This window comes from Bufo bufo, chromosome 7, assembly GCF_905171765.1.
Source record: "Bufo bufo chromosome 7, aBufBuf1.1, whole genome shotgun sequence".
Taxonomy (NCBI): Eukaryota; Metazoa; Chordata; class Amphibia; order Anura; family Bufonidae; genus Bufo; species Bufo bufo.
The window spans coordinates 27,899,166-27,917,925 of record NC_053395.1 but is presented as its reverse complement, the minus strand read 5'-3'; the positions used below and the strand labels follow the sequence as shown (position 1 = coordinate 27,917,925).

The 18,760-nt window shown below is 51.0% G+C and overlaps 1 protein-coding gene across 5 annotated transcripts in view; it reads left to right on the top strand.

Moving 5' to 3' along the window:
• Positions 1-10,125: 10,125 nt before the first annotated feature.
• The window catches only part of LOC121008964 (CREB binding protein), a 39,181-nt gene continuing 30,546 nt past the window's right edge, over positions 10,126-18,760 (top strand). For all 5 annotated transcript variants that reach the window (XM_040441810.1, XM_040441808.1, XM_040441807.1 and 2 more), the window contains exon 1: positions 10,126-11,260. In XM_040441810.1, the coding sequence (XP_040297744.1) occupies positions 11,173-11,260 (88 nt within the window). In that variant the 5' untranslated portion in view covers positions 10,126-11,172. The remainder of the gene's footprint in view (positions 11,261-18,760) is intronic.

Here is an 18,760-nt window from a genome sequence, read left to right as displayed (position 1 = left end):
AATAAAAAACACTAAATATTCAAAATTCAAATCATCCCCCTTTACCAATAATACATATAAAAATAATAATAATAAAAAATAATACACATAACTGGTATCACTGTATCTGAAAATGTCTAAACTATTAAAATATAATATTTTCCCGCACTGTGAATGCCGTCACAGAAAACAAAAAATGTTCAAATGCGGCATTTTTTGTCACCTTCGCATAAAAAAAACTGAATAAAAGATGATGAAAAACTTGCATGTACCCCAAAATAGAACCAATATAAACTACAGTTCACCCTGCAAAAAAAAAAAAAACACACAAAAATATTAAAAGTTATGGGTGTGAGAAAATTGCCATGCAAAGAAAATTGTTATTTTTTCAAAAGATTTTTTTCCCCCCGTTTTCCATTGCAAGCTATGGTAAATGATATGGTGCCAATACAAAATACAACTTTTAGGCCTCATGCACACGACCGTTGAGTGCATCCGTGGCCGTTGTTCCGTTTTCCGTGATTTTCTGCGGACCCATTGACTTTCAACTTTGAAAACTCGGAAAAGGCACCGTTGTTCATCCGCGGCCGTGATCCGTGTTTCCTGTCCGTCAAAAATATAAGACATGTCCTATTTTTTTGACGGACAACGGTTCACGGACCCATTCAAGTCAATGGGTCCGTGAAAAAACACGGATGCACACAAGATTGGCACCCGTGATCCGTGGCCGTAGGCTACTTTCACACAGACGGATCGCAGATCCGTCTGCATAAAAGAATTTTCAGAGCTGAGTTTTCACTTCGTGAAAACTCAGATCCGACAGTATATTCTAACACAGAGGCGTTCCCATAGTGATGGGGACGCTTCAAGTTAGAATATACTAAGAACTGTGTACATGACTGCCCCCTGCTGCCTGGCAGCACCCGATCTCTTACAGGGGTCTGTGTGCCGCACCTAAGGGGTTAATTGTGTGTATCATAGCCCCCTGTAAGAGATCAAGTGCTGCCAGGCAGGAGGGGGCACCCCCCCTCCCTCCCCAGTTTTAAATTCATTGGTGGCCAGTGTGCCCCATCTTCCTCCCTCCCCTGTATTACATTCATTGGTGGCCAGTGCAGCCCCCCCTCCCTCCCCTGTATTACTGTACATTCATTGGTGGCCAGTGGGCCCCCCTCCCTCCCCTGTATTACTGTACATTCATTGGTGGCCAGTGGGCCCCCCTCCCTCCCCTGTATTACTGTACATTCATTGGTGGCCAGTGGGCCCCCCTCCCTCCCCTGTATTACTGTACATTCATTGGTGGCCAGTGCGGCCCCCCTCCTAATTAAAATCCCCCCTCCCATCATTGGTGGCACCGGAGAGTTCAGATCGGAGTCCCAGTTTAATCGCTGGGGCTCCGATCGGTAACCATGGCAACCAGGACGCTACTGCAGTCCTGGTTACCATGGTTACTTAGCAATTTTTAGAAGCATTATACCTACCTGCGATGTCTGTGACCGGCCGGCGCTCCTCCTACTGGTAAGTGACAGGTCTGTGCTATAAGCAATGCGCCGCACAGACCTTTCACTTACCAGTAGGAGGAGCGCCCGGCAGGTCACAGACAGCGAAGGTAAGTATAATGCTTCTAAAATTGCTAAGTAACAATGGCAACCAGGACTGCAGTAGCGTCCTGGTTGCCATGGTTACCGATCGGAGTCCCAGCGATTAAACTGGGACTCCGATCGGAACTCTCCGCTGCCACCAATGATGGGGGGGGGGATTTTAATTAGGAGGGGGAGGGAGGGGGGGCCCACTGGCCACCAATGAATGTACAGTAATACAGGGGAGGGGGGGCAGGCCCACTGTCTACCAATGAATGTACAGTAATACAGGGGAGGGAGGTGGGGCACACTGGCCACCAATGACTTTAAAACTGGGGAGGGAGGGGGTGCGGCACCTGAGGGGTTAATTGTGCGGATCACAGCCCCCTGTAAGAGATCGGGTGCTGCCAGGCAGCAGGGGCAGTCATGTACACAGTTCGTAGTATATTCTAACTTGAAGCGTCCCCATCACTATGGGAACGCCTCTGTGTTAGAATATACTGTCGGATATGAGTTTTCACGATCTAACTCAAATCCGATGGTATATTCTAACATAGAGGTGTTCCCATGGTGATGGGGACGCTTCAAGTTAAAATATACCATCGGATTGGAGAAAACTGTGATCCGATGGTATAACAGGGACTCCTGACTTTACATTGAAAGTCAATGGGGGACGGATCCGTTTGCAATTGCACCATATTGTGTCAACGTCAAACGGATCCGTCCCCATTGACTTGCATTGTAAGTCAGGACGGATCCGTTTGGCTCCAGACGGCCAGGCGGACACCAAAACGACTTTTTCTTCATGTCCGTGGATCCTCCAAAAATCAAAGAAGACCACGGAAGAAAAAACGGACACGGATCACGGACCTACGTACCCCGTTTTTGCGGACCTTAAAAAAAAACGGTCGTGTGCATGAGGCCTTACCCTGCAAAATAAGAAGCTTTCATACCGTAGGACCATGTGAATGAAAAATTTGAAGCAGGGCAGGGTGGAAGCAATGAAAAAAACTAAAAATTGGCCTGGTTAATAAAGGGGCTAATTTAGGTGATGTCAAAAAGTGGGCCCTGTGGGTAACTGGTGATCCTGCTTGTCTGACTGCTCACTGGCTACACGTGGCACCCTCATACTATAGTACCATGGATGCTGACTACCATACAGGACCCACATACTGGGCGCAACAATTATTTCTCAAAATGTATATGAGTGCACCCTGGTGTCAGATTTAGGCCGAATGCACACGGCCGTGAGCGGTCCGTGGTATCCCGGCCTGGCATCCTGCTGAGAGCAGGAGCGCACAGCGTCATTGGTTGCTATGACGCCGTGCGCTTCATGCCGCCGCTGCACTACAGTAATACACTCGTATAGATCATTCGGCCTTAAAGGGGTTTTCCAGGATATCCTCAGGATAGGTCATCAATATCTGATTGGAGGGGGCCAGAATGGCGGTATTACGGCCTATCAGCTGTTGGAAGGGGCTAAGCTGGACGCTGCTGCCTCTTCCTTGACCTGTGACGTCACACCCATGGCCTGTGTGTTGCTGAGGTTCTCAGATACACTGTAACGAAACCTCAGTTGTATAGGCAGGATTAGGTCAGAACCGAATTTTATCTTCAGAATTCAAAGGCGTTGTCGCCAAAAGACACTGACTTGGTGTTCAGCTGATCACCATCGGTCCGGCTACTCAAACCCCGCCATGCTTGACCTGATATTTTTTTACCTTCTGTAGCCTTTACATGTCAAATGTTGTATTGCACGGCGGCCGCATGAAGTATCTGGAGGGCGCATGTCCGCCAGAGCAAGTTCTACTCTGTATGAGTGACTCGCAAAAGGGGACCTCCTCAAAGACGTCTATGTGTCCTACAAAATGGCGCCAGCCAGAGTGCAGGGTTAATATGAAGCCCTCATGTAGTGAGCAGATCCGTGTCTCCATAGGATTTACAGGATTGGGTTTGTTATTGGCAACAGGCCCCATCTTATTTGTTGCTGCGGTAACGAGTCCCATACATCACCCTCCTTCATGTTCTGTACACCAACTCATGTCTGCACCCAGAAACAGAATGAGAACATCCTATGCCCTCGGCCAAGTGGGTAGCAAGGTGCTGAGACACAAGTGTCAGCCCCGACTATAATCATTTCCTATCATTAACTCAGTAAGTTGACCGAAGTTTCCAAATTTTATACACATAAGTCCTGCCCTAAACAGTGACGACACTACCGCCATAAGCAGTGACAGACACTACTCTCATGAGCACTACCCTCATAAGCAGTGACGGACACTACCCCTATATGCAGTGAGAAACATTACCTCCATAAGCAGTGACGGACACTACCCCTATATGCAGTGAGAAACATTACCTCCATAAGCAGTGACAGCACTACCCCTATAAGCAGTGACAGACCCTACCCCCCATAAGCAGTGACAGCACTACACCATAAGCAGTGACAGACACTACTCCCATAAACACTACCCCCATAAGCATTGACAGAGGCTACCCCCTTATGCAGTGACAGACCTTACCTCCATAAACTGTGACAGCACTGCCCCCATAAGCAGTGACAGAGCTACCCCCATAAGCACTACCCCTATAAGCAGTGACAGACCCTACCCCCATAAGCACTACCCCTATAAGCAGTGACAGACACTACTCCCATAAGCAGTGACAGACCCTACCCCCCATAAGCAGTGACAGAACTACACCCATAAGCACTGACAGACACTACTCCCATAAGCACTACCGCCATAGGCAGTGATGACACTACCCCCATAAGTACTACCCCTATAAGCAGTGACAGACCCTACCCCCATAAGCTCTACCACCATAAGCACTGACAGACACTACACCCATAAGCACTACCGCCATAGGCAGTGATGAAACTAACCCCATAAGAATTGACAGAGGCTACCCCCATATGCAGTGACAGACCTTACCTCCATAAACAGTGACAGCACTGCCCCCATAAGCAGTGACAGAGCTACCCCCATAAGCACTACCACCATAAGCAATGACAGACACTACTCCCATAAGCAGTGACAGACACTACCCCCCATAAGCAGTGATGACAATACCCCCATAAGCAGTGATGACACTACCCCCATAAGCAGTGACAGACACTACCCCCCATAAGCAGTGACAGAACTACACCCATAAGCACTGACAGACACTACTCCCATAAGCACTACCGCCATAGGCAGTGATGACACTACCCCCATAAGCTCTACCACCATAAGCAGTGACAGACACTACTCCCATAAGCAGTGACAGACCCTACCCCCCATAAGCAGTGACAGCACTACACCCATAAGCACTACCGCCATAGGCAGTGATGACACTACCCCCATAAGCATTGACAGAGGCTACCCCCATATGCAGTGACAGACCTTACCTCCATAAACAGTGACAGAACTGCCCCCATAGGCAGTGACAGGGCTACCCCCATATGCAGTGACAGACTTTACTTGATGGGGGGGGGGGGATGTACCCCAATGATCACATATTTCCCTTTAAGGGAGCATCCATGACAATCCAGATGATTGGCAAGCATGAGATAGAGAGGCAGGCCTAGAGAAGATGTCAGTGAAGGAGAAGACAGCATGATGTTTGAATATAATGTACAGTTGCAAGAAAAATTAAGTGAACCTTTACAATTACCTGGATTCCTGCACTAATTACTAGTAAAAGTGTCAAGTCAGAATTCTAGAAAAACACAATCCAACTAAACTAACACACAGACAGTTGTACCGTTCATGTCTTTTATTTAGCAGCACATTGAATAACTATCCTCAGTGCAGGGAGAAAAAGTAAGTGAACCCCTTAATTTAAAGGGGTTATCCCATAGGTTTAAAAATGAAAAAAGACATCATATAGAACATAATGATGTCCAGCCCTGTACCTCACATGGATCCAGAGATCTCCCTATTCTTCAATCTAATTGCTCTGCTACATTTATTTCAAGCTGGAAGTTCAGGGAACATGTCGTTTCTCAGGGGGCATGTCCTTTCTCCGGTGAAGTGTCCTTTTTCTGGGGATGTGTCCTTCCTATCTTCCTGTAACTGTCATCACTTTTAACAGTACATAGGGCTGATGGAAAATAAAGAATGGAACTGAGCATGTGCGTCCACCTAAGCCCAGTGGACAGAGAAATAAGGAAAAGCTGGTGGCAATACAGAAAGATTTTATTGAATAACTCGGTGGCTATACTGAGTTTTTAATCACATGCAATTATAAAACTATTCAGAGCCAGGTCCTGCATTGCAAAATGTAGAATATTTTTTGTGATACAACTCCTTTAAAAACCTGTAGATCCCCTTTAGCAGGGATCACCTCCACCACATGTTCCTTTAGCTGCAAATAAGGCTACTTTCACACTCGCGTTTGGTGCGGATCCGTCATGGATCTGCACAGACGGATCCGTTCAGATAATACAAACGTCTGCATCCATTCAGAACGGATTTGTTTGTATTATCTTTAACATAGCCAAGACGGATCCGTCTCGAACACCACTAAAAGTCAATGGAGGACGGATCCATTTTCTATTGTGCCAGATTGTGTCATAGAAAACGGATCCGTCCCCATTGACTTACATTGTCTGTCAGGACGGATCCGTTTGGCTCAGTTTCGTCAGACGGACACCAAAACGCTGCAAGCAACGTTTTGGTGTCCGCCTCCAAAGTGGAATGGAGACGGAACGGAGGCAAACTGATGCATACTGGGCGGATCCTTATCCATTCAGAATGCATTAGGGCAAAACTGATCCGTTTTGGACCGCTTGTGAGAGCCCTGAACGGATCTCACAAACGGAAAGCCAAAACGCCAGTGTGAAAGTAGCCTAAGATTTTCACAAGGTTGAGGAGGATTTTTGGACCATTCCTGGGATGTCTTGACATTCATACCAACCTTTAAGTTGGTTAATTGGGGCATCTAAATGTCCCAACTCTGCTTGGGAACACCCACTTGTGTGCAGTGTTATCGTTAGCCCGCCTATTTTCAGTCCGGGACAGCCCGAATTTACTGGGACTGTCAATTTTCAGGGACAGTCCCGGATAATTCGGGACAGTTTGCAACTATGTCTTGTGTGCTTAGACTTCTTCAAGTCAATCTACTGCATCTCCATACGAACTTGGTCATTCTAAAACACAAATATTTTTCAGCCATTCTTTAGTTGATTTACTTGTGTGCTTTTGGCCATTGTTATGTTTTACCATCCAAAGTCTTTTCATCTTGAGTTCATGGTCGCTGCCCCTACATGTTTTCCTACAGATTAGAATTTATTGTTCCCTCAATGATCACAAAGCATCCAGTCCCTGATGCAGCAAAGCAGCCCCAAACCATGATGCTCCCTCCACTAGCCCCAAACCATCATGATCCCTCTTCCAGCCCCATACCATTGTGCTTCCTCCTCCAGCCCCAAACCAACATGCTCCCTCCACCAGCCCCAAACCATCATGCCCTCTCCACCAGCCCCAAACCATCATGCCCCCTCCACCAGGCCCAAACCAACATGAACCCACCACCAGCCCCAAACCATGATGCTCCCTCCACTAGCCATAAACCATCATGATCCCTCTTCCAGCCCCATACCATTGTGCTCCCTCCTCCAGCCCCAAACCATCATGCCCCCTCCACTCCACCAGCCCCAAACCAAGATGCACCCTCCACCAGCCCCAAATTATGATGCCCCCTCCACCAGCCCCAAACCATGATGCCCCCTCCACCAGCCCCAAACCATGATGCCCCCTCCACCAGCCCAAATCCATCATGCTCCCTCCTCCAGCCCCAAACCATCATGCCCTCTCCACCAGCTCCAAACCATCATGCTCCCTCCACTAGCCCCAAACCATCATGCCCCCTACACCAGCCCCAAACCATGATGCCCCCTCCACCAGCCCCAAACCATGATGCTGCCTCCACCAGCCCCACACCATGATGCCCCCTCCACCAGCCCCAAACTATCATGCTCCCTCCACTAGCCCCAAACCATCATGCCCCCTCCACCAGCCCCAAACCATCATGCCCCCTCCACCAGCCCCAAACCTTCATGCCCCCTCCACCAGCCCCAAACCATCATGCCCCCTCCACCAGCCCCAAACCATCATGCTCCCTCCACTAGCCCCAAACCATCATGCTCCCTCCACCAGCCCCAAACCATCATGCCCCCTCCACCAGCCCCAAACCATCATGCTCCCTCCACCAGCACCAAACCATCATGCTTCCTCCACCAGCCCCAAACCATCATGCCCCCTCCACCAGCCCCAAACCATCATGCTCCCTCCACTAGCCCCAAACCATCATGCTTCCTCCACCAGCCCCAAACCATCATGCCCCCTCCACCAGCCCCAAACCATCATGCTCCCTCCACCAGCCCCAAACCATCATGCTCCCTCCACCAGCTGTTACTCTTGAACTCTTTCTCCCGTTTCAGGATTGCCCATGTGTTCTTGGAGGATGCCCACAGGAGATTAGGAACAGTCCAAAATTTTCTCCATTTGTAGATAATTTGTCTAACCATGGACTGACATACACACAGGTCTTTAGCAATGCTTTTATAGCCTTTTCCAGCGTCGTCCATCATCCCTATAACACTTCCTCGGATGTCTTCTGAAAATTGTTGGAATCAAGGTATGGTCTACACTGACCAGTCTTTCTTGGAAAGAACAGATTTGTCAGTAACCAGGTTTTGTGTGCCTTTAATAGGCAAAGTACCTGTTACACCCACGTTTCCAATCTCATCTTCTTAATTATAACACTATTTTGCCAATTGGAGATGTCATTAACCTCTTCACTACCGAGTCACTTTTCACCTTAACTCCCAGGTCGATTTTTGCAAATCTGACATGTGTCATTTTATGTGGTAATAACTTTAAAACACTTTTACTTATCCAGGCCATTCTGATATTGTTTTCTCGTCACATATTGTACTTCATGACAGTGGTAAAATTGAGTAAAAAAAATAAATCATTTTTATTTATAAAAAATACCATATTTACCAATAATTTGCAAATTAGCAAATTTCCAATTCTTTACTTTTATAATAGATAGCAATAACTCAAAAAATGGTTATTACTTTACATTTCCCATATGTCTACTTCATGTTTGGATCATTTTGGGAATGCCATTTTATTTTTTGCGGACGTTAGAAGGCTTAGAAGTTTAGAAGCAAATCTTGAAATGTTTCAAAAAATTTCCAAAACCTACTTTTTAAGGACCAGTTCAGGTCTGAAGTCACTTTGTGAGGCTTACATAATAGAAACCACCCAAAAATGACCTAATTTTTGAAAATACACCCCTCAAGGTATTCAAAACTGATTTTACAAACTTTGTTAACCCTTTAGGTGTTCAACAAGAATTAATGGAAAATGGAGAGGAAATTTCAGAATTTCACTTTTTTTGGCAGATTTTCCATTTTAATAAAAAATAATTCCGCTAACAAAGCAAGGGTTAACAGCCAAACAAAACTCAATATTTTTGGCCCTGATTCTGTAGTTTGCAGAAACACCCCATATGTGGTCGTAAACTGCTGTATGGGCACACGGCAGGGCGCAGAAGGAAAGGAATGCCATATGGTTTTTGGAAGGCAGATTGCTCCATTCTACCTAACTGTAGCTCTGCAGTGTTTGCTGCCACCTGCTGGTGAACCAGGCACATTGCATATAAACATAACGGTTGCAAAATAGGAAATGCACAGTGTTTGAACCTGAAATAAATACACATGATGACATGAGGTTAACCAATAAAGACAGTAGGGGGGGGGGGGGGGGGAAAGGTGGCAATGCCACTCTGGGGCGTTACCCAACCTGCTCCAAATATGTAAGTAAAAAGGATATTATCGGATGGGCGGGGGTCCAACACCTAGACAGAACTACAGAGTGCCATCCACAGTGTTGTAGAGGGAGCTGGTAACTGCAGCGCTGCTCCCAATGAAGCTCCGCCCACTGCGAGGGGGTGTCAGCCCATGGCGGATGAATTATCCTGAGGATAAGGAGTGGACAACCCCTTTAAGGTCTCCATACACATGCATGCTCGGCTGACTCTGTAGGTTTTTTTTCAATGGGGAGAGGGCTGCGGACACCCCCGGCGCGGATTACAAGGCACAACTCACACACAGATTTTGCAGGACAACATTGCAACGGGTACAAATTTGGAATTGACAAAAGGTCTACCATTAGTGCTTTGGAGGGAAGCCATTGGGTTTCACCCCTCTTAAATGGCTGTCCCTTACCAGTCCTGTCACCTGCTGCCACGTGACCAGGCTACATAGCAGCCTTCAGCCCTTTACATTCTGGGTGTAGCCAACCAAACGTAAGCAGCGGCGGCCAACCAACGTGGGCGTGTCCTACCACTCCCTACAGGCGTGGCCGGCCCCTCCCTCCTCCCCAGCAGGCTACGTGAGCTTCCCCATCCACCGGGCTCCTTTCGGCTTCATTCTCCACAGCATTACGTGCTTCCCCCCCCTCTTACGTGCTGTGCGTCTTGCGTGGCCCCGCCCCTACTCCCGCCGTCGTAGAAGAGAGGAGGAAAAAAAAAAAAATATATAATACTTTTTTTTTTTTTTTTTTTAATTGAGGAATCAACAGCCGCCATCTTGTCGCGGCTCGGTCAGCGCCGGAGATCTCCGGGGCCCTGCGAGGACTACAGGGGATTAGAGGGCTGCCATTCACGACAGCGGGGGACTCCGGAGGCAGCAGAGGGGGGGCTCATTCTTCCCCCCACGGAGGTGGCGACTATTTTTTTTTTTCCTCCTAATCCGAGGCCCCGTTTGGTGGCAGCAGCGGCGGCGGCTCCTTCATTGTTTTCCCTCCCCTCCCGGAGGAGGAGGAGGAAGCAGCGAGCGCACGGTTGCGTGGGCGGGCGGAGGAGAGCACCGGAGGGGGAGGGGAACTGGAACCGAGGCCTGACGCAACCCTCTCCGGCGGCGGCGCCCCGCAGGGCCTACCCTCGGCCTGACACCCCGGCAGCCGCCACTTTTTGGGGGGCCGGAGCACCCCCATATTTGTCGCCCCTCCTTTCATCGCGGGGTCATTACCTCATCCCACTCAGGGGTCTCCGGCTGCTCGGATTTAAGGAGGGGGCCTGATTTTTTTGGGCAGGATCTGGACTAATTTTGGGGGGTTCCCTAGTAGTCAATCACCTGCGCCCGGAGTGACCTGCAGGGGGCGCTCTAGTATCTTGCCGGTGAGGGTTCATTGTAGGTCCTGATTTTTTGGGGGGTCACTAGACTATTTTGGGGGACCCTCGGTGTGTTGTTTTTTAAAAATTTTTTTTTTTTTTATATTTTTTTACTTGTCTGCCGGTGACTTCAGCTGCCCCCCCCCTCCAGTGAGCAGTTACCCCCGGGGGCAGGGGGAGCTCTCCGGACAGGCTGTGTTTTTGGAGGGTGACAGCCGGGGGGGTGCCCTCCACTTGCTGGGATCGGGGGGCTCTGTCCTCGGGCCCCCCTCGGGATGCAGGACTCGGGGGGCCGCTGAGGTGTTGGCCGCTAGTAGTAGTAGTAAGAAGCCGGGAGGGGGTGGTGGCAGGGCCCGGGCATCCCCTCCTCCTCCTCCCCTGCACGCTGCTCCTCCTCCGGGGAGGGAGTCTTGTCTGTCTTCGGTGACCGATCAGAAAAGGGGAGAAGATGGCCGAGAACCTGCTGGAGGGGCCGCCCAACCGGAAGAGACCCAAGCTCAGCTCGCCGGGCTTCTCCGCCAGCGCGGACAGTACAGGTAGGAGAGGCCGCGGCTCGGGCGCCCGCACTAGGCCCGAGGATGGGGAGGGGGCTGGGGATGAGGAGAGACCGCTGCTGCGGAGAGGAGGCCGGGACCTGGTGTGGGCCATGATTGGGAGGGAAGAGCAGATGTCAACATGGAGCAGAGCGAGCTGCACTGGTGTGTGCAGTGCATTACGTGGGGCTGGCTGTGGAGCGTGCAGTGCATTACGTGGGGCTGGCTGTGGAGCGTGCAGTGCATTACGTGGGGCTGGCTGTGGAGCGTGCAGTGCATTACGTGGGGCTGGCTGTGGAGCGTGCAGTGCATTACGTGGGGCTGGCTGTGGAGCGTGCAGTGCATTACGTGGGGCTGGCTGTGGAGCGTGCAGTGCATTACGTGGGGCTGGCTGTGGAGCGTGCAGTGCATTACGTGGGGCTGGCTGTGGAGCGTGCAGTGCATTACGTGGGGCTGGCTGTGGAGCGTGCAGTGCATTACGTGGGGCTGGCTGTGGAGCGTGCAGTGCATTACGTGGGGCTGGCTGTGGAGCGTGCAGTGCATTACGTGGGGCTGGCTGTGGAGCGTGCAGTGCATTACGTGGGGCTGGCTGTGGAGCGTGCAGTGCATTACGTGGGGCTGGCTGTGGAGCGTGCAGTGCATTACGTGGGGCTGGCTGTGGAGCGTGCAGTGCATTACTTGGGGCTGGCTGTGGCGCGTGCAGTGCATTACGTGGGGCTGACTGTGGAGCGTGCAGTGCATTACTTGGGGCTGGCTGTGGCGCGTGCAGTGCATTACGTGGGGCTGACTGTGGAGCGTGCAGTGCATTACGTGGGGCTGGCTGTGGAGCGTGCAGTGCATTACTTGGGGCTGGCTGTGGCGCGTGCAGTGCATTACGTGGGGCTGACTGTGGAGCGTGCAGTGCATTACTTGGGGCTGGCTGTGGCGCGTGCAGTGCATTACGTGGGGCTGGCTGTGGAGCGTGCAGTGCATTACGTGGGGCTGGCTGTGGAGCGTGCAGTGCATTACGTGGGGCTGGCTGTGGAGCGTGCAGTGCATTACGTGGGGCTGGCTGTGGAGCGTGCAGTGCATTACGTGGGGCTGGCTGTGGAGCGTGCAGTGCATTACGTGGGGCTGGCTGTGGAGCGTGCAGTGCATTACGTGGGGCTGGCTGTGGAGCGTGCAGTGCATTACGTGGGGCTGGCTGTGGAGCGTGCAGTGCATTACGTGGGGCTGGCTGTGGAGCGTGCAGTGCATTACGTGGGGCTGGCTGTGGAGCGTGCAGTGCATTACGTGGGGCTGGCTGTGGAGCGTGCAGTGCATTACGTGGGGCTGGCTGTGGAGCGTGCAGTGCATTACGTGGGGCTGGCTGTGGAGCGTGCAGTGCTTTACGTGGGGCTGGCTGTGGATTATGTAGGGCTGGCTGCGTATACATGACATGGGATTGACTAGTGTCTACAGTGCATTACATGAGACTAGCATATGCAGTGCATGACATGGGACTGACTGTCCTGTATGTACAGTGCGTGACATGAGACTGTCTGTGGCGTGTATACATGCAGTGTGTGACATGGGACTGACTGTATATGTACATTGCATGACATGGGACTGACTGGTGTATATACATTCAGTTTGTGACATGGGACTGGCTGTGCTGTATATACGTACAGTGCGTGACATGGGACTGGCTGTGGCATATATATTTTCATTGAGTGACATGGGACTGACTGGTGTATACATTCAGTGCGTGACATGGGACTGGCTGTGGCGTATATACATTTGAGTGACATGGGACTGGCTGTGGTTTATATGCATTCAGTGTGTGACATGGGACTGACTGGTGTATACGTACGGTGCTTGACATAGGACTGGCTGTGGTGTGTATGTATATACATTCATTCAGTGCGTGACATGGGACCGGCTGTGGTGTGTGTGTATATATACATTCAGTGCGTGACATGGGACTGGCTGTGGTGTATATACATTCAGTGCGTGACATGGGACCGGCTGTGGTGTATATACATTCAGTGCGTGACATGGGACCGGCTGTGGTGTATATACATTCAGTGCGTGACATGGGACCGGCTGTGGTGTATATACATTCAGTGCGTGACATGGGACCGGCTGTGGTGTATATACATTCAGTGCGTGACATGCGACTGGCTGTGATGTGTATGTATATACAGTGCGTGACATGGGACTGACTGGTGTCACGCACTGTACGTATACATGGGACTGGCTGTGGTTTATATACATTCAGTGCGTGACATGGGACTGGCTGTGGTTTATATACATTCAGTGCGTGACATGGGACTGGCTGTGGTGTATATACGTACAGTGCGTGACATGGGACTGGCTGTGGTGTATATACGTACAGTGCGTGACATGGGACTGGCTGTGGTGTGTATATACTTTCATTGAGTGACATGGGACTGACTGGTCTATACATTCAGTGTGTGACATGGGGCTGACTTGTGTATACATACAGTGCGTGACATGGGGCTGACTGGTGTATACATACAGTGCGTGACATGGGGCTGACTGGTGTATACATACAGTGCGTGACATGGGACTGGCTGTGGTGTATATACATTCAGTGCGTGACATGGGACTGGCTGTGGTGTATATACATTCAGTGCGTGACATGGGACTGGCTGTGGTGTATATACATTCAGTGCGTGACATGGGACCGGCTGTGGTGTATATACATTCAGTGCGTGACATGGGACTGGCTGTGGTGTATATACATTCAGTGCGTGACATGGGACTGGCTGTGGTGTATATACATTCAGTGCGTGACATGGGACTGGCTGTGGTGTATATACATTCAGTGCGTGACATGGGACCGGCTGTGGTGTATATACATTCAGTGCGTGACATGGGACTGGCTGTGGTGTATATACATTCAGTGCGTGACATGGGACCGGCTGTGGTGTATATACATTCAGTGCGTGACATGGGACCGGCTGTGGTGTATATACATTCAGTGCGTGACATGGGACCGGCTGTGGTGTATATACATTCAGTGCGTGACATGGGACCGGCTGTGGTGTATATACATTCAGTGCGTGACATGGGACCGGCTGTGGTGTATATACATTCAGTGCGTGACATGGGACCGGCTGTGGTGTATATACATTCAGTGCGTGACATGGGACCGGCTGTGGTGTATATACATTCAGTGCGTGACATGGGACCGGCTGTGGTGTATATACATTCAGTGCGTGACATGGGACCGGCTGTGGTGTATACATACAGTGCGTGACATGCGACTGGCTGTGATGTGTATGTATATACAGTGCGTGACATGGGACTGACTGGTGTCACGCACTGTACGTATACATGGGACTGGCTGTGGTGTATATACGTACAGTGCGTGACATGGGACTGGCTGTGGTGTATATACGTACAGTGCGTGACATGGGACTGGCTGTGGTGTATATACTTTCATTGAGTGACATGGGACTGACTGGTCTATACATTCAGTGCGCGACATGGGGCTGACTGGTGTATACATACAGTGCGTGACATGGGGCTGACTGGTGTATACATACAGTGCGTGACATGGGACTGGCTGCGGTGTGTGTGTGTATACGTACAGTGCGTGACATGGGACTGGCTGTGGTGTATACGTCCAGTGAGTGACATGGGACTGGCTGCGGTGTGTGTGTGTGTGTATATACGTACAGTATGGGACTGGCTGCGGTGTGTGTGTATACGTACAGTGCGTGACATGGGACTGGCTGTGGTGTATACGTACAGTACGTGACATGGGACTGCCTGCGGTGTGTATGTACAGTGCGTGACATGGGACTGGCTGCTGTGTGTGTGTATATATACGTACAGTGCGTGACATGGGACTGGCTGCGGTGTGTGTATATGTACAGTGTGTGACATGGGACTGGCTGCGGGGTGTGTGTGTGTATATGTACAGTGCGTGATATGGGACTGGCTGCGGTGTGTGTATACGTACAGTGCGTGACATGGGACTGGCTACGGTGTGTGTGTGTGTGTGTGTGTATACGTACAGTGCGTGACATGGGACTGGAATTTACCAATACATGTTCTGTGTAATGTGAGCTCTATGTTCGACAGTCCTATGTCAAATTTATTGTGTTGTGCAACATTTTCAGTTACGCAGGACTGACCCTTTATATTAGAGAACATGTCTTGTGCCGTATAAGATATGAGAGCACTCTACCGCCACAGTCCGCCGTCCCGTGCTGCGCAGTTTTTGCTACTGTCACCTGTTAGGTCCTATGAAGGTTCTTATTTTCCGGTTTCATTCACATTGCAACTCGCCTTGTGTCTGTGCGCCCGGCATCACTCTGCTGTCCTCCGTGTGTCTGTGCGCCCCGGCATCACTCTGCTGTCCTCCGTGCGTCTGTGCGCCCCGGCATCACTCTGCTGTCCTCCGTGCGTCTGTGCGCCCCGGCATCACTCTGCTGTCCTCCGTGCGTCTGTGCGCCCCGGCATCACTCTGCTGTCCTCCGTGCGTCTGTGCGCCCCGGCATCACTCTGCTGTCCTCCGTGCGTCTGTGCGCCCCGGCATCACTCTGCTGTCCTCCGTGCGTCTGTGCGCCCCGGCATCACTCTGCTGTCCTCCGTGCGTCTGTGCGCCCCGGCATCACTCTGCTGTCCTCCGTGCGTCTGTGCGCCCCGGCATCACTCTGCTGTCCTCCGTGCGTCTGTGCGCCCCGGCATCACTCTGCTGTCCTCCGTGCGTCTGTGCGCCCCGGCATCACTCTGCTGTCCTCCGTGCGTCTGTGCGCCCCGGCATCACTCTGCTGTCCTCCGTGCGTCTGTGCGCCCCGGCATCACTCTGCTGTCCTCCGTGCGTCTGTGCGCCCCGGCATCACTCTGCTGTCCTCCGTGCGTCTGTGCGCCCCGGCATCACTCTGCTGTCCTCCGTGCGTCTGTGCGCCCCGGCATCACTCTGCTGTCCTCCGTGCGTCTGTGCGCCCCGGCATCACTCTGCTGTCCTCCGTGCGTCTGTGCGCCCCGGCATCACTCTGCTGTCCTCCGTGCGTCTGTGCGCCCCGGCATCACTCTGCTGTCCTCCGTGCGTCTGTGCGCCCCGGCATCACTCTGCTGTCCTCCGTGCGTCTGTGCGCCCCGGCATCACTCTGCTGTCCTCCGTGCGTCTGTGCGCCCCGGCATCACTCTGCTGTCCTCCGTGCGTCTGTGCGCCCCGGCATCACTCTGCTGTCCTCCGTGCGTCTGTGCGCCCCGGCATCACTCTGCTGTCCTCCGTGCGTCTGTGCGCCCCGGCATCACTCTGCTGTCCTCCGTGCGTCTGTGCGCCCCGGCATCACTCTGCTGTCCTCCGTGCGTCTGTGCGCCCCGGCATCACTCTGCTGTCCTCCGTGCGTCTGTGCGCCCCGGCATCACTCTGCTGTCCTCCGTGCGTCTGTGCGCCCCGGCATCACTCTGCTGTCCTCCGTGCGTCTGTGCGCCCCGGCATCACTCTGCTGTCCTCCGTGTGTCTGTGTCTGACTGAAGCGACCACCAAACTTTACTCGGCCCTTTGGCTTGCACGTTACAGGAGCAGATCCAGCAGCGTCACTGCGGACGATTCGTAAACCCGTCGTTATGGACTTGATCTCTGGGGACCTCTGCTTTTTCAGGGTGCCACAGTGCAGGGAGCTGAAGCCTAGACTGCTCCATGCACAGTGTCGCTCCCACAACAGTGCGGTGGGGTTACCAGGTGTCAGCCCCCCACCAATCTGATATTGATTACCTATATTGAGGACACTTCATCAATATTGGTAGTCCGGAGAACTCTTTTAAGTTGGCAGATGTGTGTGGCGTTTCTAGTTGGCATACGTTTTCTCATCAATCTGCTGCTGCAAGCTTTCCACATGCAATATGGTTGCCAGAAGTCCACAGCTTATCTGCCACATGTGGGCAGGATTGCGGGCAGCAAAGTGGATGAGATCTTTTAGAAATTTCATCCACACTCTGCATAAGTTCTCCAGTGGAAATGGACAGCGATGTGGATTTTAAAGGGGTTGTCCTATCTTGGACATTAGAGGCATATAGTTAGTATATGCCCCCAATGTCTGATAGGTGCGGGTCCAAACTCTAGAACCCGCACCTCTCCTTAGAATGGAGCCTGCAAAGTGATGGACCGCGCAATTGCCGCTGCTCTCCATTCATTTATATGCGACTGCTGAAAGTAGCCGAGCAGCACACTCGCCTTTTTTCGGAAGTGTACTGTGCAAGCGCAGCCAGCGCTCCGTTCGGCTCTATGGGCTTATGGAAATAGCCGAGCCAGTGCTTGGCTATTTTCGGTGCTCCTGTCGGAATAAATGGAGACCGCCGCAACTGTGCGGTGTGCCTTCCGTCACCTTGCAGGCTTCTTTCTAGGGATAGGTGCGGGTCCCAGCTCTATTAGACATTGGGGGGCATAGCCTAGCCATATGCCCCAAATGTCCAAAATTGGACAACCCCTTTAAATCTGCACATTTTTTTAGCCTTTGCAATGCACACATCCACAACACATCCGCATGTAATGCACGACCGTATCCCTTTTACAGTCCACAAATCGCAGATCAGCAAAATAAGCATGCGGCTTGTGTACCGTCCACACTTTTTGCAGACCCCAATGACTTCAGTGGGTCCCTGGTCTGTATTTTATCTACCGCGTCAGTGTGTCCATTCCGCAAAAAAGATTAGAGGGGGAGATTTATCAAACTGATGTAAATTAGAACTGCCTTAGTTGCCCCTAGCAACCAATCAGATTCAGCATTTCATTTTCCAAAGGAGTACTGAAAAATGAAAGGTGGAATCTGATTGGTTGCTAGGGGCAACTAAGCCAGTTCTACTTTACACCAGTTTTATAAATCTCTTATACTTGGCCGTGAAATGCGGACCTCTTACCCATTGAAGTGAGTCCACAAATAAAGCAGATGCAACATGGCCACTATCTGCGTTTGCAGATCTGTCATTTACGGACCTGTGTGTGAGGCCTTTGTAGCAGTTGTTGTTTTTTGTTTTTTATTTTTTTTAATGTGGACGAACCCTAATGTAGAGCAGGTAAGAGGAGCATGATACTAAAGATATAGCGGTGAAGTTGTGTCCCGGTGTGCCCTCCGGGGACTGGAGAAGACGTAATTTGTGGGCTAGGAATTTGTGCAATTGATTGCTTTGGTCTGTACCAGCGCTGTTGCTGCACCGTGTGGGTGACTTCCATGCCTATTGGGTCGCTTGCCATGTTGTGACTTTAAGATCAAGGCTTTATTCACACCAGGCAGAAAATGCACAGCAGGAATTTTTTTTTTTGTACTTTTGGTTCCGGCTTTGATAAATATAATTATTATTTTTTTATTATTATTATTATTTTTACTTGTGACACGCAAAGTGTGTGACATGCAAAGTGTGCACGTTTGTGGGTTCGCTATAGCCGTCGACCTCTCGTATGATGGAGGACTATTGGCTTTTCGCCTGCTGAATTATTGGCATGAACACTTGTTGCAAATGTGCCTTGCTGTTTTTACCACAAACCTCCCCCTCCCCCCCCCC